At 41.9% G+C, this 24,060-nt stretch overlaps 1 protein-coding gene across 4 annotated transcripts in view; it reads left to right on the top strand.

Moving 5' to 3' along the window:
- The window catches only part of FHIP1A (FHF complex subunit HOOK interacting protein 1A), a 247,738-nt gene that overhangs the window by 178,631 nt on the left and 45,047 nt on the right, over positions 1-24,060 (top strand). For all 4 annotated transcript variants that reach the window (XM_040472446.1, XM_040472424.1, XM_040472431.1 and 1 more), the window contains 2 exons: positions 1,337-1,495; positions 3,518-3,604. In XM_040472446.1, coding sequence (XP_040328380.1) covers positions 1,337-1,495; positions 3,518-3,604 — 246 coding nt within the window. The remainder of the gene's footprint in view (positions 1-1,336; positions 1,496-3,517; positions 3,605-24,060) is intronic.

The raw sequence follows: 24,060 nt of genomic DNA, 5'->3' as shown, positions 1-24,060 counted from the left end.
AATTCCTTGTAAACTTAGCATTTACCCTGGAGCAGTGCCTTCTATAGATGACCTCGTTGCACCCGTTCTGGGCCACTCCTGCCCGTTCTTTGCATGGCTGCCAGATTGGGATCTCTAAGGTGCTGTTTAGCTGGCATCAGTTCCCAATTGGGAGGCCTCTAGTACTGTGAAATTAATAGTTTTCCTTGGTCTTATACTCTGCAAGATAAAATCAATAGGTACCCACTGTAAATGTGTTTCTTTCCTACACTTCTATCTCTATTAAAGGCATCACCAGGGTGCCTGGGTGGCCCAGTCGGTTAAGCATCTGATTCTTGATTTCAGCTCAGGTCTTGATCTCATAGTGTGAGAATGAGCCTTGCTTTGGGCTCCCCGATGGGCATGGAGCCTGCTTAAGTCTCTCTGTCTCTGTCTCTCTCTCTCTCTCTGCCCCTCCCCTGCTCACATTCTCTCTTTGGAAAAAAAAAAAAAAAAAAAAGAGGATCGCTATTTTCTTAAAGACCAAGCTGGATAACCTGACAAATTTGAGTTCTCATTCACCCTCACTGACTAAGCCCAAATGCTGAAAGTTTCATGTTAGCACTGAGAGAGGATGTAAATAAACCCTGTGACCTTTGGATTACTACTGGATTGATAGAGGCCTACCTAGTGCACTCTCACAGCCACCTGACACATGATACTCAGCTCTATTTCCTCCTCTCTTCTCTTATTGCTGATGCTTCAGCTTAGACCCACCTTAGCTGATCATCATCACATCTAACTGGCCCATGACCTCCACTTCTTGCTATAATTTGTGGAGATCAGATTAAGGTGCTTTCTAAACTGTAAACATGTGTGTATCGGTCATGACCTTTAATACGTCTGCACGAATCTTTCTCATAAGGCTACTCATGGTTCCTACCTGTGCGATCTTCTGTCCTGGATTGCCTTAGTCTTTCTCTGGATTTGAACTCAGTGTGTTGTACTGTAATGCATTGTATATGGATCCGCCTCTCTCCCAAACACCTTGCGGGCAGACTCATGTTTTCTTCATCTCCGCATGTGTCTCCCTCCACTCCCTGTACCCCCAGCTGAGCGTATGCCTGGCATATAAGAGATAAGCAGCCTGTATTAACTGTGCATGTGTCAGCTGAATCCCTCTGGTGCTGCTTGTCCTCGGCTGGAGTTGAACCCTTCACCTGTTGAGTCCTTCCTAGCTAGCTGATATTTTTGAATATTTGAATAGCCTCGGTGCTTAGAGTGTGGTCTTTGGACAAGTGGCATTAGCATCACCAGGCAGCTATGAGTTACAGGCTAAGAACTTTGGAAAAGAGCTTATTTTTATGTCTGAACACAGGTACTTGCAACCGGGCTCAGTGGTCTCTACTCTTCCCTGCCTACAAAGCTCGAAGAGAAAGGTGAGGAGTGGCACTGCCTTCTGAAGGACGACTGGCTCCTACTCCCTGCTCTCGTTCAGTTCATGAACTCCCTGGAGTTTTGCAATGCCGTCATACAGGTGGGTACTGGAGCACAGTAGAGGAGCCCTTTGTGCTGGTGCATTCAGGATACAAGCACTGCGGAAGATAGTTCATCAGCATTCCTTTTTAAAATTTTAATGTTTATGGAATATTGCTGCTTTATTTTAAGCATACTGAATGTCCTTGAATGAACAAAAATGTTAGTTTATAGGTTTGGGGGAAGTTTTAATTGAGAAGAAAATAAGTAGGTTTTCTTTATCTTCCTTATAAAAAGTGTTAATTCTGTTTTGATTATCCACTTAACCATCAAAAATAAGTTCAATGCTTCACTCATTAAATAGATATTTTTAGGCTTCTAAGTACACCAAATTATACTACTCTTACTTCAAGGTCTTCTTGGGAGTATACAAAGGAAAACACTTTATTTTGCTTAATGGTGCATGCTACATAAAGAATATTGTTATCCCAATTGAATTTAGAAGAAGTTAAGCATCTTCTTAGCAACACAAATTAAATCTATGCTTTGAAATTGGTCTGCTTCGGGGAAAAAACAACCACTGAACTCTAGTATATTTGGCTCCTTGATTAGATTTTTACCTTCAGATTTCTTGTTACTGCTTTCAATAAAAATCAGATTTTATATATATTTAAGGATGTAGTGGTTTTTCATAAAAAATGTTTTCTTTCTATACAATACAAATATTACCTTCATATTGGATTTATTAAGAAATCAAGTTTTCCTTATGTTGATTATAAGGTGAAAAATGTTAGTTATAATCTGTTTATCTACCAAATAAAGAAATAGCTTCTGGAAGAAAATGAAAGTAAATTACTTTAGTTCCTATCTCATTTTTATTGCTAAGTCAAAGGAAGTTTTATTTATATATAAGATAAATGGATTACATCTTCAGGGTTTTTTTTTTCCCCCTTTAATATTACAGTCTATCAACATTTCTTGCAGAAGTGTGTGGAAATAAAAAAGATGAAACTATTAGTTCCTTCCCAAATGTACACACAGAGAGAGATTATCAGTAATTTAAAGATCTAGCTTTACTTCCCTAGAAATTGCTTTTCACTTTATTGTTTGATTTTATTATTATTATTATTTTTTTTAAGAACGAGAAGTAAAAGCTAACAGGCATGGTTAAAGACAGAGAAATGATATATTTCATGCTATATTTTGAAATTGAGGCCATATAGTTTTAAGATTTTTTTGTTTGGAGGTATTACTGAAAAGATTACTCATAAAAGATATTAGTAAAGTGTTATCCATGCTAAATATATTTTAAAAATCAAACATAGGAAGAGTTGTACCTCTGGTAATGTTTTCAACTTTTGAACAGAATCTTATTTTTTATGAAAAGATTTTCTCCATGCCTTCCCCTCAGTATAAATGTCAGAAAATTCATCATTAACATGAATTCTTTCTGCTAGCAAAATAAATGTATTGAATTGTCCACTCTAGTAGTTGTACTCTTTTTTTTAATTAGTCAGAAGTTGAGATGGGACATAGGTGAAGTTATGGGGCAAAAATATACTTTATAGTTTGTTACTTTTAATTTATGTGTCCTTATACATATTCAATCCACTATCTGTTTTCAAGTAGAAACTTGAAATTATCAGTTATTTCAGAAGTTTATTTATTTATTTTGAGAGAGAGAGTGTGAATGGGGTGGGGGGCCAGAGAGAGAGGGAGAGAGAATCCCAAGCAGGCTCTGTGCTGTCAGTGCAGAGCCCAACGTAGGACTTGATCCCATGAACCTTGAGATCATGATCTGAGCCAAAAATCAAGAGTCGGATGCTTAAGTGACCGAGCCACACAGGCACCCCTAAAGTTACCAGTTTTTAAGTTTGAAAGTCCAAGCTGTTTATACTGGAATAAACCATCTGAAAAAAATTACATAGTGGTTTGAAGTCTGAATTACTTTTTAACCATGGAATAAATGGCCAAAATATGAATTTCCTTTTTTAATGTAGGATGTTCACAGAAATGTGTGATTTTAAGAAGACCTAAAGATTAAACTCTTTGTCTTTTTCATGACTACCCGTTTCTCTCTTAGGTGGCTCACCCCTTGATTCGCAATCAGCTTGTTAATTATATTTACAATGGGTTCTTGGTACCGGTCTTGGCTCCTGCGCTCCATAAGGTCAGTGACTGGTTAATGTAATCTTGTCTGTTTATGGTACAACTGGTGGAAATTGAGGAAGGTGAACAGTGTAATTGACTTGATAGTGACCTTAGCTTCATTTTTCTTCTCATTCCATTCACATTCCTCAGCAATATCAAAGATAGGTCTTGTTTAAAATTTTTTTAATTTTTAATTTTTAAATTTTTATTTTTTTTAAATATGAAATTTATTGTCAAATTGTTTCCATACAACACCCAGTGCTCATCCCAAAAGGTGCCCTCCTCAATACCCATCACCCACCCTCCCCTCCCTCCCACCCCCCATCAACCCTCAGTTTGTTCTCAGTTTTTAAGAGTCTCACTTAGCATAACACTCTCCAGTTCCACCCACAAAAGGCCTTTGCTACAAAAGGCCATATTTCATTCTTTCTCATTGCCATGTAGTACTCCATTGTGTATATAAACCACAATTTCCTTATCCATTCATCAGTTGATGGACATTTAGGCTCTTTCCATAATTTGGGTATTGTTGAAAATGCTGCTATAAACATTGGGGTACAAGTGCCCCTATGCATCAGTACTCCTGTGTCCCTTGGGTAAATTCCTAGCAGTGCTATTGCTGGATCATAGGGTAGGTCTATTTTTAATTTTTTGAGGAACCTCCACACTGTTTTCCAGAGCGGCTGCACCAGTTTTTCATTCCCACCACACAGTGCAAGAGGGTTCCCGTTTCCCCACATCCTCGCCAGCATCTATAGTCTCCTGATTTGTTCATTTTAGCCACTCTGACTGGCGTGAGGTGATATCTGAGTGTGGTTTTGATTTGTATTTCCCTGATGAGGAGCAATGTTGAGCATCATTTCGTGTGCCTGTTGGCCATCTGGATGTCTTCTTTAGGGAAGTGTCTATTCATGTTTTCTGCCCATTTCTTCACTGGATTATTTGTTTCTCGGGTGTGGAGTTTGGTGAGCTCTTTATAGATTTTGGATACTAGCCCTTTGTCTGATATGTCATTTGCAAATATCTTTTCCCATTCCGTTGGTTGCCTTTTAGTTTTGTTGGTTGTTTCCTTTGCAGTGCAGAAGCTTTTTATCTTCATGAGGTCCCGATAGTCCAGTTTTGCTTTTAATTCCCTTGCCCTTGGGGATGTGTCAAGTAAGAAATTGCTGCGGCTGAGGTCAGAGAGGTTTTTTCTTGCTTTCTCCTCTAGGGTTTTGATGGTCTCCTGCCTCACATTCAGGTCCTTTATCCGTTTTGAGTTTATTTTTGTGAATGGTGTAAGAAAGTGGTCTAGTTTCATCCTTCTGCATGTTGCTGTCCAGTTCTCCCAGCACCATTTTTTCCATTGGATATTCTTTCCTGCTTTGTCAAAGATTAGTTGGCCGTACCTTTATGGGTCTAATTCTGGGGTTTCTATTCTATTCCATTGGTCTATGTGTCTGTTTTTGTGCCAAAGATAGGTCTTAACAATGGCAACAGTTTAAGTCTGATGGAATCCAGCTGGTGTCATAGAACCCAGCATTGTGAATGTTAAGTAAGATAGTCTATGTGAGGATTAGCAAATGACTCTGACTCTTGTGTTTCCTTCAGTTCATGGGGAGTAGCTACTTGGAACTCTCTGTTAAGCCAAGTCTGTTCTAGAGAGTGAAAGGTTTACTATGGTGGGGAAAGGGGCAGTGGTAGCACAAGTGTCATATATTCATCATCTCCTTAATAGAACGTAATTTTTTATTATAACAATTGTGTGACAGCAAAAATTAAAGCGAAGCAACTTAAGGTCCCAGCAAAGATTGGCTGTCCTGTTAACACCACTCTGAATTCCTTATGATGCACTCATTTCATATAATAAATCAACTGGTATCTTTTCCATTGTGAGCTGTCCGGAGACACCCATGCACCTAGAATTCTAATTACAAGGAGTTTTTCTTCACTGAGTAAAGAGACACATAGAGTATTTAGTTCATAGAATCTTTGTGGAGTTACTAGAGTTGCCAGTGCATGTGGGGAGATAAGCAAGAAACAACTTATCACATGTGTTGATGGGATGCCCAGGTTTCTACATCTGAAAGTACCATTTCCATGGGCTCTCATTTTACAGAATTGAAGAATACCTTATTATGGCAGCTTTGAAGCCATGGTAATGGGGTTTCTAGTTTAGAGCAACAGGTTTGATAGAAAATGTTCATCTTTTACCATTTAGTGCTGCACTATTTTGCAAAACAGTGTTTTTGGTCTGACTGGGACTTTTGTGCTACTTCTAGGTTCAGGAGGTCATCTTGGATGTGCTTTAAACCTCAAAATATTGATATTTCCAGGTTGTTTTAGTGGTTAATGGGCACAAAGGGACCAAGTGTTCAAAATGAAATCTGTCTTGGAAAACACAGGATATATCTTTGGAAAATACAAAGCTCATGTTTGTTTCCAGGTTGTCTTTCTTTTAGTACCTTGCTGTCCTGGAGGTGGGGTGGATGTCTTGTATTGAAGGTCTCTAAGCCTCTACATGGAGACATTTTCCTCTATGAAGGAATACAATGCTGCTATTGAAATTCTTTGGCAGTAATTATACTCTCTCACACATTTATTTTTTTTATTTTTATTTAAAAAAAATTTTTTTTTCAACGTTTATTTTTGGGACAGAGAGAGACAGAGCATGAACGGGGGAGGGGCAGAGAGAGAGGGAGACACAGAGTCGGAAACAGGCTCCAGGCTCTGAGCCATCAGCCCAGAGCCCGACGCGGGGCTCGAACTCCCGGACCGCGAGATCGTGACCTGGCTGAAGTCGGACGCTTAACCGACTGCGCCACCCAGGCGCCCCTCTCTCACACATTTAGACTTTCTTCCTCATTTATTCCCATGCTTTTCCTCATTGACCAGTTGATATAAAATAATTTCCCAAGTCATTATTATAATAGTGATAATTATCATGATTATTTGTTCAGGATATTTTACATTATTATAATTATCATACCTTAATGTTACAAATATTAATGATAACTCTTTATCCATAATTGAGAATGAGATCCACCTCAGAGACTGTTACAGGGACCTCACTGGTCACTCTGTACTACTCCTTCATAGCACTTACCAGAAGTGGAATCAAATCATTAAATGTGCAATAGCTTGTTTAATGGCTGTCTCCACAGTGGTTTGCCTGCTTCTTGTGGGTAAGGTTCAGACCTGCTTTGTTCACTGGTGTATCTTCTATGCCAAGGACAGAGCCTTGGACTCGGGAGGCTGAATAAACAGTGCCCAAACGGAAGGATGTTTGTTAAGGTGCCATGCAAAGAGAATACTAATTGCACTTTATGTATATTAATTAATATTGCCCTCTATTATGCCTGTAATTAAAATATGAGGTTTTTTAAAATCATGAAGTCAGGAACACATCCTTATTGTGATAAAAAACAATACCGTCACTACTGAATAAATAAAATGCAAAGTGAATGTTACTGTATTGGATTTGAATTTCCAACCCCTAACTAAAATTCCCTAACATTTATCCATTACAGACAGTTTCTCCCAGGGCTATTTAGAGACCAGGGAGAATATTTCCTCCCTAATTAATTTTTCTTCTTGCTTTCCAATATTTTCTTCTTTGTGGTTTTTTATCATTTAGAATGAAAAGGTTTAGGAAGGAAGCAGGGCAAGGCGGGAGGGTAAACAATCTCTCCCCTGACTGTTGGCTGCCTCAGTGGTTGATGAAGTAAGGTGCCTCTCATGAGTGGCAGAACAGGAGCCCCCGAGGCAGATGAGGAAGTCCAGAATGGGGTGTTTCTAGAGGAGTTCCTGGGGGAACACTCACCTCCAATAGCCTGTGGCCTCTCCTTTGATATGGGAAAGGATAGCTGGAAGTCTCAGGTCTTCTGTAGAGGCTCCAGTGCATGTTTTTTCATGTTTTGTGTCCCTTGCCCTGGGAGAGGAGCCTAATTTAGTATCCTAAATAAATTTCCATGGTGTACTATCTCAGCTCCCAAGTTATGCATAGTATTTTAGTTACTGTCCGTCCCATCCATGTAGGCAGTTTGCAGAGGTGAACTCATTCTCTCTGTCTCATAAATAATATAAATAAATTCATAGTTAAAAATATTCCTACATCACAATCAATTCTCATAAACTATTTCTGTGGCATTTCCTAACCAGAGATGAAGTCATCACGAAGGACTGCGGGTAATGAGAGGTGGGGTGCTGCTGCTTGACAGGCGAAGGTCGCCTCTACCATCCCTCTCCCAAGTCAGTATGTGCACAATGTAAAGTTGCCTTTGCAAGTTGTTCCATTAGGTGCTTTCTCCATCCAACACTGTGGCCTGTTAGCGCAAAGGCATATTTGTGTTAGCGCAGAGGCATATTTGATTTTTTTCACAGGGCTGCATAGTTTTCTGTAGTGTGGATATACTCATCCATAATCCCTTATCCTCAAGTCAGAAATTCAAAAAGCTTGGAAAACCTTTTTTTTTTTTTTTTTTTTAAATAATTCATGTGGCAGCACAACCTAACCTTTGCTGAACTCATTTTGTGGTAAACCCTCCCCTGAACTATCTTGAGACTATTTGTTTTTATTCCACTTGTGTTAACACGTGTATGTTCTGTGGAAGGAATACTAATATATTTGGTTATAAGGTGCTGCCTCAGATCCGCTGGGTTAGTCAAATATGGCAAATTTACTTTTCTTAAAAAACAATTTTTGTAATGGTTATTTATTTTTGAGAGAGAGAGAGAGAGACAGACAGACAGACAGACGGAGTGCAAGCGGGGAGGGACAGAGAGAGGGGAGACACAGAATATGAAGGAGGCTCCCAGCTCTGAGCTGTCAGCACAGAGCCTGATGCGGGGCTCGAACCCACGGACCGCGAGATCATGACCTGAGCCAAAGTCGGACGCCTAACCGACTGAGCCACCCAGGCACCCTGCAAATTTACTTTTCTAAACTATGAAAAGTTTGAGTTGCAATGTATGTATGGTCTCCAGGATTTTGAATAAGGGATTGGAAGCCTGTTTTGTACATTTAGGAAAGGATCAATTTTTGGAGATAGGTTTAAAATCATATTTTGTAAAAGTCATACTAGAGAAAATGATACCATGTTAATATGGATGATTTAGGAATTAGTTTGATCTAGACACTGTGTTGTACAAAACTGGTTATTTATGACTTTAGGCAGCCCTTAACCAGCAAGAGTAGTTCTCTTGTTTCTGTATATTTAATTTATTAAAACTAAATTTTCAAGGCTGAATATTCATTGGTGTGGTTGTATTAGTCTGTGTTCTCAGAGAAGCAGATGCCAAGACAGGATTAAACGTGCAAGGATTTTATTAGGGGAAATGCTTGCGAGAGAGAAAATAGGCAGCAAGGTGGGGAAGGCTGGGAGTTGTCGGACCTCAGTGCAAATCTGACCCCAGGTGAAGTAGAGAGAGGGAGGTTGGCTGGGAGTGTCCTTCAGTGTTGTGCAGTCTGAGGAGGCCCATCAGAGGAGGCCTGTGTCTCCCAGGGACAGGTCTGCCCGGTGTCCCTGCTGCACTCAGTCACTATGGGGGCCGCCTGTGGGATATGTGGCGAGGACTTCTGAGTGTAGTAGCAGGGACCCTTGGTCTCTTTCACTCCTTGTAGATGGAAGTCTAAGAGGTGGGTTCCCATGTTTCCAAATGGTTGACTGATTTCCATGCTTTCCTGATTATAGATGTGAAAGCGATGGACCTATATACTTGCTTCCTTGTGTACAGAATATTCAGGAGTTCAAATGGTCTCCACTGGCAAGGGTTTGCTTTGGTCAGGATTCACTTGACGAAGGAATGTACTATGTCAGTCACGATGAGTATGCTGCAGTCACAAATGACGCCAACATCTCAGGGGCTGAAAAAACTAATACTTATTATTTGTTCACACTACTTGTCCATCTTGGGGTGTGGGGCGGGCAGTTTGCAGCTAGCGTTCCTCCATGTTCTTCTAACTCAGGGACCCAAGGTGGGGGTCCATCTGGAACTGATAGCTGGGCACATAATGTCAGAGGAAGAGAACACGGTAAATGGTCCACTGGTTCTTGAAGCTCTTATCTGGAAGTGACCCATGTCATTTCCATTCACATTTTGTTGTCTAAAGCAAAGCAAGTCACCAGGCCACATCTCAGAGGGAGGTGCAGTTCTACCATTTTCCTAGAAGAAGAGAAGTCTGCAGTGTGATTACAATATGACCCTAATGGCTGTCATATGTATTTTATCAGTCAGGGCCCAGAAGGAACAGATGGCACTCAAATTGGGCAGTGGGGGGACTGGTTACAAGAGTATGGTGTTTCAGTGATCTACTCCTATGTAATAAATTCTCCCTAACTTAGTGACCTGAAGCAACCATGTATTAGTGTAAAGCACGACTCTTTGGTTCAGGAATTCAGGCTGAGCACAGTGGGGATGGCTCATCTCTCTCTGCTCTTTGATATCTGGGACCTCAGCTGGGATGAGTACGGTGGCTGGGGCCTGAATATCTTGGGGGCTGATTGGAACGATGGGTTTCTTTCTCTTCATCCCCGTTCTCCCTCTCCCTCATTCCCTCATCTCACACAGTTTCTTCACAGGGCTGGCTTGGGCTTTGTCTCAACATGGCAACTGCAGATAGATGGATTCCTTTTTGTTTGCTGGGGGCTCAAGAGACAGGAAGTAGAAGCTGTCAGTCTGGAAACTGAAACAGTGTTACTCCTGGCATATTTTATTATTATTCATAGAAGTCAGAGTCTACCCCTTTTCAAGGGGAAAGGACATAGACCCCACCTTTTGATAGTAGGAATGTCAAAGAATTTGTGGGCAAGTTGACCATGGTTACCATCCCTAGGACTGAATGTGTTTGTAAAGTGTCAGAGAGAGCTGTGTGGAGAGGGCCACCTGAATAAAACCAGAAACTTCAGGTGTGGGTCACAGCCAATCTGAGGCAGTGCCTCAGAGAGGGAGGCAAGGGAAGAAATAGCCAATTTCATTCTCCTCCTTCCCTCTGGTCTCCTGCTGGACTCCCTTTGAGTGAACCCAAATGGAAACCAGATAGCAAGGGAACTGTGGAAAGAAAGTGGTCCATACAGGTCATCTGGGGCTCAGAGCATGGTGGAAAAGATGGAGAGCAGATATGGAGAGGCGAACAGAGGTGATTCAGCACACGTATTTACTAGTATCAGCACTTTAGAGTGTCGATTGTAGGAACAGACAACTGTAGAGTGTATTTGGATTTAGTGCTTAAGTAAAATGTGGTTTAAAAATTTCTAGAAACACAGAAGTCCACTTGTCATAGTTTATAGTTACTGCCTGTTTCTATGTATTGATCCTTGTTCTCTGGAACCTGAAACCATAGTTAGACTTTAATGCGACAGGCAGATATGCTAACGATATACCAGATATGAATAAACAACGAAAAATTACCTAAAGCACAGGCAGAAGCAGGGTGTGCGCTGGAAGAGTACTAGACCGTGAATCAGAAGATCTGAATTCTAGTCCTGGCTCTCAAATTTACTGCTGTGTGACCTTGTGCAAAGTTTTTAGCCTCTCTGAGTCTGTTTCCTCAACTGCACAGTGGGAACAGCAAACTCCTCTTTCCTCCTTGCAGGGAATGGAGAGCAAACATGAGAGCATTCTGAGAATCACCTGCCGTTACGTGCAAAGGTGCTATCATAGTTACTCCAGGACAAATTCTGCCGTCTCCTATGCAGTCAGAGGATAATATTGTGTGTTCTAAGACCACTTAGTGATTGTGCACCGGAAGCAAAGGTCTGTACCAGACCCTATGGGGAAATGAAGTTGCCTGAAAACCTTCTTGTCTCCATGGGGTTTATAATCTGGGACCTAGGATCCTGACATGTTAAGCACAAATGTGAAGCAAGATGGACTAACATAAGTGCTGTCCCAGAGAAGGAAGCCAGGCAGGTGGGGGAAGGTGTGGGGTGGACACAGAAGGTGGAGTAGTTAGGGAGAGAGTGACGTGAGTGACCTGGGGCTGAACTTTGCAGGTGAGCAGGTGGGGAAGGACGTTCAGGAAGCGAGCTCCAGCGGGAGTCCGGGCTCGGGGCGGACCTGAGTGCTGTGGTGTACACAAGGGGACAGGGAGAATGAGGACTGGGCAAAGACCCTGGTCTGACTCCCAGGGCAGGTGAGCATTTGCATCCATAGTGAGCAGTTTCAGTGCAGAGGGAGTTGGGAGATTGGGCTCAAGACCCGTCTGGCGGTGACAAGATACGGCAGTAGGTGTGGTTGGCGTTTTGGGATGTGTGGGGGTGAACTGAAAGAAAACAGAAAGAAAGGGGACTCAGGAGAAAGGAAGGGCTGAAGAAAATAGGGATATAAGGAAGAAGGATCCTAAAGAGAAGGTATTATCCCTCTTGCTACCCATAAAACCCTTTCAAACTACTGAAAGAGATGACTGCTTTTCTTTTTTATGTATGCCTGCCAGCTTTCCCCTTGCTGGATCATTAAATGCACTTAAACTTTTGTTTAAAATTATTGGGATTTGAAAAAATTGCTTTATTAACAAATCCAAGACTTCTGACTCCTTAGTAACCTCCTTTCCCCTTTGATGTCCACTCCGTGGACTCTCCTGGTTCTCCTGTAGTCTGTTGGCCACACGGACTTAACTTTCCCCTTTCCTTCTCTAAATAATGGGCATGCGTGGGGCTTGGTCTTCTGCTGATCAACCCCTACACCCGCAATGAACTACACAGATGGCCTGAAAATCCTCCACTGCTGGCTGGATATTTTTGCCTAAGCGACCTGCTGTGTTCCTCAAATTTGGAATATCAGAAGCCAAACTCGTAGCTTTCGCCCCAGTCCAGCTTAGCTCCTCCTCTGCACGTCGTTTATTTCCTAGTTACCTGGCCTAGATGCCTGGTTGTTTTTGAACCTTTTCTCTTACTACCCCCTTTGTTAACCTTTCTTCATAAGGTTCTTTTGTGTGATCCTTTTGTTTCTTCTCCCAACATGGGCACTTTAGGTCCCGTCTCCATGTGCCGTGACCAGGGTTACTGTCTGCTCACACGTCTTGTTGCTGCAACTTCTTTCCTCAGGTTGTCTCACACGTATGGCTGGGTTAAGCTTTCTAAACATATCTTTAAAGCCATTACCCTCCCTCTGAAACCTGAAATGGCCCCATTTCCCTCGGTCTCCTCAGTCCACACCTTGCACCGTGCCCCCTCACCCCCCACTCCAGGCCACCCTCCTTCTTGCTTCAGAACCTCTCCTATACTTAGCCTATTTCCTTTGCTTGGAATTTTCTCTTTCTTCCTCTTCTCTTGTCAGGTCTTACTGTCTCTTCAAGGACCAGCTGAAGTCCCACTCCTGCCTGTGGCTTTCCCTGACTTTGTGGGTTCCAGGCATCTCCCTTTTCTAGAATCCGTAGCTTAGTGTCTGCGTCAATCTTTTATCCATGAGCCTATTCTCCTTTCTGTTGTTTGATGTATCCTTGGCATTTGACTCTGTTTCCCCGCCTCCATCCTATTACCTGCAGTTCCTAAACAGTGTGCCAGGTCTCGGTGAAATACTCTAAATTTATGAGGGAAGTACAGTGACGTCTGTCAGATACCACATGAATTACTGGCTTGGAATTGCTGAGTTTCAGTATTAAATATACATTCCTTTCAATATGATTGTGCTTTTGCAAAACTGAGTTTTTGGTGGGTGCTGTACATAAAAATCAAGTATCACCTGAAAATCATTGTGGAACGTGGAATGACGTGGTATTGTCCAGTCTGATTCCGAGGTTTGAGTGCCCAACAGGAGGTAAGTTGTTAGGACTTAAGTACATATTAAGTTGTTTGGACTGAAATACTTAATAAATGGGATGGTTGGGTATTTCTTTTGGCCTAGAGGTGCTGTGAAAAAATTACTGATGCACTGAAGGTGCCATGGACTGAGAAAGTCCTACGACCTCTGTGTTGTAATGCTCTTTTATGCCTCCAGAGCAGGGCTTGGAAAACTATGATCTATGGGCCAAATCTAACAGACTATGGCCTGTTTTTGTATATCCTGTGAGTTAAGAATGCTTTTACATTCATCTACAGATAAACGGATGAACAAAATATGGTATAAACCTACAATGGAGTATTATTCAGCCTTAGAAGGAAAGGAAGTTTTGATACAGGCCTCAACATACATGGGCCCTGAGGACAGCATGCCAAGTGAAATAAATGAGTCACAAAAAGACAAATGCTGTATGGTTCCACATAGTAGTCAAATTCATAGAGTCAGAAGGTAGAACGGTGTTTGCGGGGAGCCTGGGGGAACATGGAGTTTATTGAGTATAGAAGTTTCAGTTTTGCAAGATGAAAGAGCTCTAGAGATACATTGCACAACAGTGCGAATGTACTTTACTGACCTGTCCACTTAAACATTGTTAGGATGGCAAATTTTATATTATGTGTGTTTTACCAAAATTTCTTTTTAAAAGAGTGTTTTTCACCTTTCTCAAATATTGTTTTTTAAAAATGTTTATTTTTTTTTTGAGAGAGAGTCAGCGAGTGGAGTGGGGGGCAGGGAGAGAGAGGGAGAGAGAGAATCTCAAGCAGGCTCCGTGCTGTCAGCGCGGAGCCCCATGTGGGGCTTGAACTCGCAAACCGTGAGATCATGACCTGAGCCCAAATCAAGAGTTGATGCTTAATCGACTGAGCCACCCCATCACCCCTCAATTAGTGTTTTTTTTAAGAAAGGAGTATATGACAGAGCCTGTATGTGACTCACAAAGCCTACGATATTTACTCTCTGGCCCTTTACAGGAAAAGGTTGCTAACCTGTACTGTAGGAGGCAGCATGGTGTCCTGTATTCGTTAGGTGATCCCTAAATGTTTGAAGATGGTGGTAATACTGGAAGGAAGTCCCTAGGTAGAGAGGCCTAGTAAGGGGATTATCAAGACCCCTTGTTGTTGGTGCTGGTCGTTTTTTGAATGCGGTGATCAGGCTGGGGAGTAGCAGATAAAAACGGAAGTGAAGCAGGCTGGTTGACTTTGTCACTAGCTTGGAAGAATCTCTGTGCAGGTGTGTCGTTTAGGCCTCCTGGGCTGGCGGGAGACTGGCAGACTGCTGGCAGTAGCAGCCAAAGATGGTGTTAGTGCTTGCCCTGGCCATGGCGGGGTTAGGAAGAGGGGACTGGCAAGGCATTTGGAGGAGAAAGGGTGCGCGAATAGCATCCCAGGCTCAGTCGTATTATTTTGGTCAAGTGTCTTGTGGGCTAGCATGTTCTTCTGTTCTGTGGGTTATTTTGGCTCCCTTATTTGGAGACCGTTAGGAAATTGACAGGAGACCTTGACAGGGGAGTGTGCTGAAGGAAGGGAGAGAGAGAAGGAAAAATAATTACATACCCCGCTTTTTTGCAGGCAGCTCACAGACATTAGCAGTAATAACTGACCTCAAAGAAAGCCTGTACCTTTGGTTTTTGTGAAGAGCAGCCAGCTGTGTTTCATTCAGCAAGTTATTCTGTACAAGGATGCTTGGAAAAGAAGTAAAAAAAATCTACCAGAAAACCCAATTTCCCACCATCTCTTGTGTGCTACATGCTTGAACAATATACATGGGTAGAATAATTTCAGCCATTTCCTTAAAGGCACGTGTGGCTGGCTTCCTCTAAACCACGGTGGAGCCCATTTGTTTTACAATCTTGTCTCCTAAACACACACATACATATTCATGATCTGTATCCTGTGAGCTCAATAATTCATGGCTTATTGACTTAGGTTGATGGATGGAAGTTTTTTGGGGACTGGAGAAGATGGAAATTTTGAGAGGCTAGGAGCAGCCACACTCTTGAGTCACCCATTTGCTCTTAGTGTGTCTGTGGGTTAGGTGGGCTGGGGCCCCTTTGGAGTCTAATTGGGCTCTCACTGGCGAGGCATGTTTTCGACTTTTATGCTCAGGGAAACTTGTGACTGAAAGTTTTAAGAGAAATTAAATACCATCTTCAAATTATCACCAGTAATAAATGTTAAAGAGCTATAATTGGATGCTGAGTTTACAGGAGGTGTGCACTGAGCTCTGAGGTCGTACTGTTTTTGGTCTCCAGGGAGGAGTGGGCAGAGCAGCCTGTCACTTCATTGTCACTTCACTCCGTTTCTGCTGTCCACCCTTCTTTACGCATCTCTAGTCTGGGAGATGGTGGAGAGGGTTCTGGAGTGGCCAGAGTACGGAGATAGGCCTCCTGCCTGCCCTCTGGCAGACTTCCTGTCGCGTTTCTGGATGCCCAGCACGTTACTCTGCTGTCGTCTGCATTACTTCCTGATGAAAAACACCTTGAAGTTTTATGTCTGGTTCCAGTAATGCTGTAAAACTTCACCGATCAGGTCATTCTTTTCAGTGGGAAATTGGAAGAAAGAAGGAATCAAAAACATCGAATTAGGATGCCATCTCGGCCCTGGTATTTTGAGATTTTGTATTTGAAATTTGGTGTTTTTTTGCTAAATCTTTTACAATTTCCCTTGAGTGATGGAGCTCCAAACTAGGCTCCAGCTCTGGGGTGTGCCGTATAAATAACTGTAATGGGATAATGTTTTGGTCTCTCCATTTCATATTTCTGCTTATACACTTCAGTAATTTGCTTTTTAAAACCCATTGTCTACATTTTTGACCTAAGGTGTCCAATCACTAAAGACTCTGGAATATTATCCTCCCCCCCCCCCCCCCCCCCCCGGTTTTTTTGCTAGCTTCTTACTCCTCTTCTTATAATGATGTTGAGCTATACTTGTTCATATGGAACTTGGTTTCTTACCATGCCTGGAGTAAACCAGTCACTTAAAATGATTCTGTCCTCCACCATGCTGAAAGCATACCTGTGCACCCACCTGGCCCATACACTGCTGGTCTGGTGTAAAGTGAAGGGGTCTCAGGGATGTCCTAGAGAAATGGGGTCACTTCTTCTAGAAGTTGCTGCTCTTGTCTCAGAGCCTGAGGCAGGCTCCAGCAGCTTCGGGTCAGGGAGGCAGCCATTCCCTTTAGGGCCATCTGGCAGTGGGGAAGCCATGTGCTGCGGATGTTTGAGCTTGAGCTCAAACGGGAAAGCCTGATGCACCTGGTGCCGTCTCCAGCTTACATCCTAGTGTCATGGTCCCAGTCTGATGCTGGAGATCTAGTTGTGACCGAGTTGCTGGGATGGCAGTGGCAAGGGGCCCGAACAGTCATTCTGTGTCCTCGGTCATCCTGGATTTAAACAGAAGAGTCCGTGGAAGTCGAGAGGCCAGATGTAGGGATCACTGTGGTCTGTCAGTAGAGGCAGTTGAATGAGGTAATTAAAAGGCCCGTCCTGTCATGGGCCTGCAGCTATGTAACATGGATTGGCTGTAGTGCTATGCAACTTGGATTGAAGAAATCATGTGAAGCAGGCCAGCTTCAGACCGCCTTAATTAATAATTGCTCTATCCAACGAGAGGCAGCTATTAAATAGACCCAGAGGATTTTAGTGACACTTACAAGAGGATTTCACTTGGAAATACTTGATTTATGAATTGAAAACTGAAGGTGTGTGTGTGCCATCTAAGACATTCAATTAATGCATTATAATTGATTAATCCAATTTGAGGAAGCAATCTAGCATAACATTTCAAAAAAATGTTCTTTGAGGTCAAAGAGACCTTAGTTTGAGTTCTGGCTCTTTGCTACTTAAGTAGCAATGTGACTGTGGCAAGTACCTTTGTCTATGTATATATATTATGTATGGATAAAATGATACCTATTTTATTGGGTTCTTGTAAAGAACAAACAAGGCACTGCATTTACAGTTCTTATTGTCTCTGGCACTTAGTCCTGACGTATATCACCCATTAACTTAACCAGCGGAATCTCTTAAATGAGACATCCTTCACATGACACCGTATGTTACTGGACAGTGAATCTTTTACCATTTGTAGTCACCGGTATTTTGATTTTAGATAACATGCTTATTGTTCCCTTTTTTTCCACTCTAAATAGACACAATTTTATTTGTCAATTAAATTTAGTGGGACAAATTACTGGTTCATCAGTATTCTGTAGCCCTGTAATCTATACTTCTGCTTATATTTTTTTAGACCTTTCAGTGGAGATTTTTTAAAAAATTTAAGTCCAAATTCATTAACATATCGTGTAATGATTTTACAAATCGTATTTAGTGATTGATCGCTTACATATAACATCCAGTGCTCATCCCAACAAGTGCCCTCCTTAATGCCCCTTGCCCGTTTAGCCCATCCTGCCCCAACACCCCTCTAGCAACCCTCAGTTTGTTCTCTACAGTTAAGACTCTCTTATGGTTTGTCTCCCTCCCTGCTTTTATATTATTTTTGCTTCCCTTCCCTTATATTCATCTGTTTTGTATCTTAAATTCCACATATGAGTGAAATCATATGATATTTGTCTTTCTCTGACTGACTTAATTTGCTTGGCATACTACACTCTAGTCCCATCCATGTTGTTAAAATAGCAAGATTTCATTTTTTTGATCACTGAGTAATATTCCATTATGTATACACCACATCTTCTTTATCCATTCATCCATCGATGGACATTTGGGCTCTTTCCATACTTTGGCTATTGTTGATAGTGTTGCTTATAAACATTGTGTGTGTGCCCCTTTGAATCCGCACTCTTGTATCCTTTGGATAAATACCTAGTAGTGCAATTTCTGGGTCGTAGGGTAGTTCTATTTTTAATTTTTTAAGGCACCTCCATACCGTTTTCCAGAGTGGCTGCGCCAGTTTGCATTCCCACCAGCAGTGCAAAAGGATTCCTCTTCTCCTCATTCTCGCCAACATCTGTTGTTGCCTGAGTTGTTCGTTTTAGCCATTCTGACAGGTGTGATGTGGTATCTCATTGTGGTTTTGATTTGTATTTCCCTGATGATGAGCAACCGTTGAGCATCTCTTCATGTGTCTATTAGCCATCTGGATGTCTTTGTTGGAAAAGTGTCTATTCATGTCTTTTGCCCTTATCTTCACTGGATTATTTGTTTTGGTGTTGAGTTTGATAAGTTCTTGATAGATTTTGGATACTAACCCTTTATCTGGTATGTCATTTGCAAATATCTTCTCCCATTCTATCAGTTGCCTTTTAGTTCTGCTGATTGTTTCCTCTGCCATGCAGAAGCTTTTTATCTTGATGAGGTCCCAATAGTTAATGTTTGCTTTTGTTTTCCTTGCTTCCAGAGACATGTCAAGAAAGAAGTTGCTGCAGCCAAGGTCAGAAAGGTTGCTGCCTGTTTTCTGCTGTAGGATTTTGATGACTCCTTGTCATACGTTTAGGTCTTTTATCCATTTTGAGTTTATTTCTGTGTATGGTGTAAGAAAGTGGTCCGGGTTCATTCTTCTGCATGCCGCTGTCCACTTTTCCCAAAACCATTGTTGAAGAGATTTTCTTTTTTCCATTGGATATTCTTTCCTGCTTTGTCAAAGATTAGTTGGCCATACGTTTGTGGGTCCATTTCTGGGTTCTCTGTTCTGTTCCATTGATCCGAGTGTCTGTTCTTGTGACAGTACCATACTGTCTTAATGATTCCAGCTTTGTAATACAGCTTGAAGTCCGGAATTGTGATGCCTCCAGCTTTCATTTTCTTTTTCAGGATTGCTTTGGCTATTTGGGGTCTTTTCTGGTTCCATACAGATTTTAGGGTTGTTTGTTCTAGCTCTGTGAAGAATGCTGGTGTTACTTTTTTTTTTAATGTTTTTCAAATTTATTTTTGAGAGACAGAGAGAGACAGAGCATGAGCTGGGGAGGGGTAGAGAGAGAGAGGGAGACACAGAATCCGAAGCAGGCTCCGGGCTCTAAGCTGTCAGCACAGAGCCCAACATGGGGCTGGAACCCACGAGCAGTGAGACTCATGACCTGGGCTGAAGTTGGACGCTTACCCAACTAAGCCACCCAGGCACCCTGAGAATGCTGGTGTTATTTTGATAGTGCTTATTGTTCCTTACCTCATTTTTATCTCTTCTCATAGCCTAACTTTGGATTTACTTCTTTCCTTATTTCTCTCAGAACGTGATGTCAACTGTGTTGTACCTGGAATTACTTTCTTCCTTATTCTAATTCCCAATGCACTTTGCACTTAAATGTGCAAAGACAGTCATCTGGGAACTTCTTACTCTCAAACTCCTGAGTAGCAGGATCTAATTTAATAGGGCTGATGCCCAGAGCTTTGCCTGTTAGCCAGCGACTGGATGATCCATGGACCACGCTGGGTGGTTGGATGAATAATCTCTGCCCTTCTGCTGGCATGGTACCTGCTTGTGCTCTTTCATTGGGACTAGGATTCAGAAGACATAGATCCCAGTTTTACGTGTGATCTTAAGGGGCTTATCCTGGTTAAGCATGCAGTTTTTTCATCCGTGGTAATCCCCATGCTGTCAGCCTCCTAAGGCTGTGGTGAACATCAGATGAGGAGGTAGAGAACAATGCTTTGGGAAGTTGTGAAGTCTTTCCCAAACGAGCAAGGCATTAAAAAAGGGGATATGGTCTGCTCTGCCTCCCTCTGGAGCTGTTTTAGCCATCAAAGAGGGTAGCATAGGTCACAATACTTGCATCATTTAAGGACTTAGTAGTAGTAGCATCTAAAGGTGAGTAGTGAAAGGACATTGTTGAGTTCTTATGTATTGGTTCTTTTTTAAAATGTTTTATTTATTTTGAGAGAGAGAGCGAGAGAGAGAGAGCAGGGGAGGGACAGAGAGAGAGGGAGACAGAGGATCTGAAGCAGGTTCTGTGCTGGTAGAGAGCCCATTGCCGGGTTCGAACTCATGAACTTGCAAGATCACGTTCAGGACCTGAGCTGAAGTCGGATGCTTAACTGAATGAGCCACCCAGGTGCCCTTTTATGTATCGGATCTAAGAATAAATTTCTGCTCCCTTGTGTGTGTAGAGTGTTTGATTGTGAGAAGTACCTCCCATGGTTCAGGATGCTGGACAAGTGCCATTATTTACTGCTGTGAAATCAACATGGCTTTCCTGTGTAATACTATGAAGATATGTATACAGTGATGTGAATACCATAAAAAATACTTTCAAATGGAAATGTTGCCAGCTTGGCAGTAGGAAAACTGGCCACACATTGGTGTCATGTGTATCACAGAATACAACAAAGCGTCATCCTTGTACTGCCGACTGGACCCACCAGATGCTGTGGTGCTATGGGCAGAAGGGGAAGTGAGTGCTCCTTGTCATGAGAGATTGCACAGTAGAGACAAGATTTTCTTCATTTGACTGTAACCATTATTAGTTATTTTTTTACTTCTCATATTCTAGGTTATTAAGTGGAAAGATGATGCACACAGTCATTTAGATCCATATACAAATACACATTTCCCTTCATCAATATATAGAAAAGCCTAAGAGAGTCAACTGTTTATCCCAGAGCTATCCCTTGTAGACCAACTGTGGAACATAATGAAATGTCTTAGTATTTATTGTGGGAAACCTCTGAGAATATAGAAATAGATTATAATAGAAACTATCAGACCAATTAACTTTTTTTCTAAAGAAAATCTTCTAATTAATATCTAGGTTGTAGTGCAAAGCTTCCAGCCTATGTAACCACTGTATCTTAAAAAAAATTTTTTTTTAACATTTACTTAGTTTTGAGAGACTGAGACGCAGAGCATGAGTGGGGAGGGGCAGGGAGAGAGGGAGACACAGAATCGGAAGCAGGCTCCCGGCTCTGAGCTGTCAGCCCAGAGCCCGACGAGGGGCTCCAACTCACAGACCGTGAGATCATGACCTGAGCCGAAGTCGGATGCTCAACTGACTGAGCCACCCAGGTATCCCATAACCACTGTATCTTTGAATATTTTGTAAATGTGGAGGCTCCAGGTAGGGCACATGGTAAGCTGAGACCTGGGCACGCTGTTACGTGCACAGAAACCCAAATCTTCCCTCTCCTTTTGCATATTCCCAGAACAAATTGTGAACTGACTACAGAATCCATGGCCCAGAGCCAGCCTCATGGTGTCTTGGGGGCATCCCTATCTTTATAATGCTGTATATAATGCTGTGACAAAACAAAAACCAAACAAAAACACTGGCCGAAGTCAACAGACTTAAAATAGAGAGCAAAGAGGAAGGTGCATTTATTCATTGGCATAAACCTGGATGTAGTGGTTAGTGGTATCTAGTTAGTTCTTTGCGGAGGATTTAATGTGGTGTGAACTTCAGAGTCACACTGCAGGGGTTGATATTCCAGCTTCGCCACCTGCTAACTCTGTGCCCTTGGGCAGCACTTTCAACTTCTCTGAGCCGTTTTCCTTGTTTGTAAAATGGGGATGATATAATAGTGCCTACCTTAAACGACTTGTGAGGATTTAATGGGTTGATACTTTGCAGCGTTGCCTGGCACAGAGTTAGTGCTTTGTATGTGTTAATTCTGTTATTCCTTTTTAGTTCTTATCATGTACATGTTGGAGAATCATAGTTTTAAGTCACTGGGCAGCTCTCTCATTAATCTGTAATTTATAAAATTTGGCATATTGCCAGGAGTAAAAGGTAGGAAAAACTGTAGGCATCAACGTACTAGGAGAAATAACTCTGGGACTTGACTTGTAGAGCTCAGCTGTTTGAATCTTTTCCCAGGCTGACCCCGAACTTCCTCCAAAGGTTGACTTTTCCAGCTATCTTGAACAATTTGCTATTCACTGAGTATGAACTTGATTTCCAGTTAATTGTGCTTATGCCATTCCTGTACTTGAGATACCTTTCTCCTCCAACTATACTTATCTCCTCCAACTATACTATACAAATCTTTCTCATCCTCCAGTGTCCCGACCACATACTGCCTCCTTCTGAGTCTTCCTGACCAAGCCAGGCATAGGCAATCATTCTTCTCATCTTTAGAGCTTTGTTGGTTTCATTCCTATGGCACTTAAAAGATTACCTTGTATGATCATTATGGGTTTGCTGTGTCTTACTTATCCTACCAGGTGACAAACAGCATGAGAGCAGAGATTATGTGTGCTTATTTATATATCCATTGAGCATACAAATATTATAGCAGCACATCTAGCACACTGCCTTGCACATATAGGTATTTTGCTGTTTTCTGAATAAGTTAAGTGAACATAGATATGGTAACTAGATAGTGATGTGTATCTGTGGAGCAAATGTGAGGGAGGAAGAGGAGAGAGCTAAGAAGACATTAAGTAGTTGGAGCTGTTGCGGAGGGGTCATGTCAGGTCGATGAACTGATGTTTGGGTGACAGCTGGCACTCCGGGGTGGCATGGAATGGGAGGAAAGTGAGGTACTTGAGGGGAGGGGTGTTTAGGATTGGCTAGACGTGGCTTTTTGCTGAAAGTGGAATATGTCTTATTTGTTGTGGAAATCCACAATGGAAATGACCAGATTTGAGACAGATATTGCTGGAGCAGTGTAAAGGAAGATACGGAGTTTTCCAGAAAGAAAAGAAAAATGAATAAAAAAATATTACCCAAGAATTAGCGATGACGCTAAGATTCATATTTAAACTTTTTTAATGTTTATTTTTGAGAGAGAGAGTGAGCATGAGTGGGGGAGGGGCAGAGAGAGAGAGGGAGACACAGAATCCGAGCAGGCTCCAGGCTCTGAGCTCTCAGCACAGACCCTGATGTGGAGCTTGAAACCACCAACTGTGAGATCATGACCTGAGCCAAAGTCAGCCACTGAACCGACTGAGTCACCCAGGTGCCCCTCTAAGATTCAGATTTAAAATGTGCTCTCCACATCTGGAATTGAAATTGTTCAAAATGGGAGAATTTTCTTTATTGTTTTTGGCTTGAGTTGCCTAGGAGATACCTATCAAGTTAAAAATAATTGGCAATATATCATTTTCATGGTTATTTATCAAGACATTCAACTATCTGGATAAGCATGTATGATATTTATATTCGTGATAGTTACTTTAATAGAACTAGTGGATTTAGCTGTCCATTTTTTTCTTTGAAGATAGCATTCTGTCTGTCAGAATTTATGGTTTATAACTTTAAAATCTATTGGATTTCAGTTTTACAGAGGAACTCTATGTGGAACAAAGGTAAGGAACTCCTTTGTTTCTGTATCCTTATTTCTGAGACAGGTGTCACCCCAGTGCTTGGAACCCAGTAGGGATTCTAAAAATGTTTGTCAGTAAATGAATTAATAACATCTCAGTTTAAACAAATTTCACAGATTGGTTGGATTTCATGAAGCATTTCCTGTGTGTGAGGTTCTTCCCAAATCTAAGTGGAGAGATTGAATTGGAGATAGGAACATAGTATGTGATATACACTCACAGGATTTTAGTACTAGACATAATTCCAGAGACTGTATAGTCTCAGCTCCTCATTTTTCAGATAAAGACATTGAAGACCAGAGAGGTTAAGTGACTTGCTCAGGCTCACACAGCTGATTACAGGCAGAACTTGGACCAAACCTAGAACTGCTGGTCTATAGAGGCTTCAGTATCATCTCTTCCCATTACCCCTTTGGAAGTAAATCTTAGATCCATTGATTGCTTCCAAAGTGTAAGTTAACTCCTGAGCTCCCAGGGCAGAATTTAGAACAAATTCTCCTTA

Source organism: Herpailurus yagouaroundi, unplaced genomic scaffold (assembly GCF_014898765.1).
Source record: "Herpailurus yagouaroundi ecotype Mexico unplaced genomic scaffold, PumYag 28, whole genome shotgun sequence".
Lineage (NCBI taxonomy): Eukaryota > Metazoa > Chordata > Mammalia > Carnivora > Felidae > Herpailurus > Herpailurus yagouaroundi.
The sequence above is the reverse complement of the archived record's forward strand: the minus strand, read 5'-3'. Positions and strand labels throughout refer to the sequence as shown.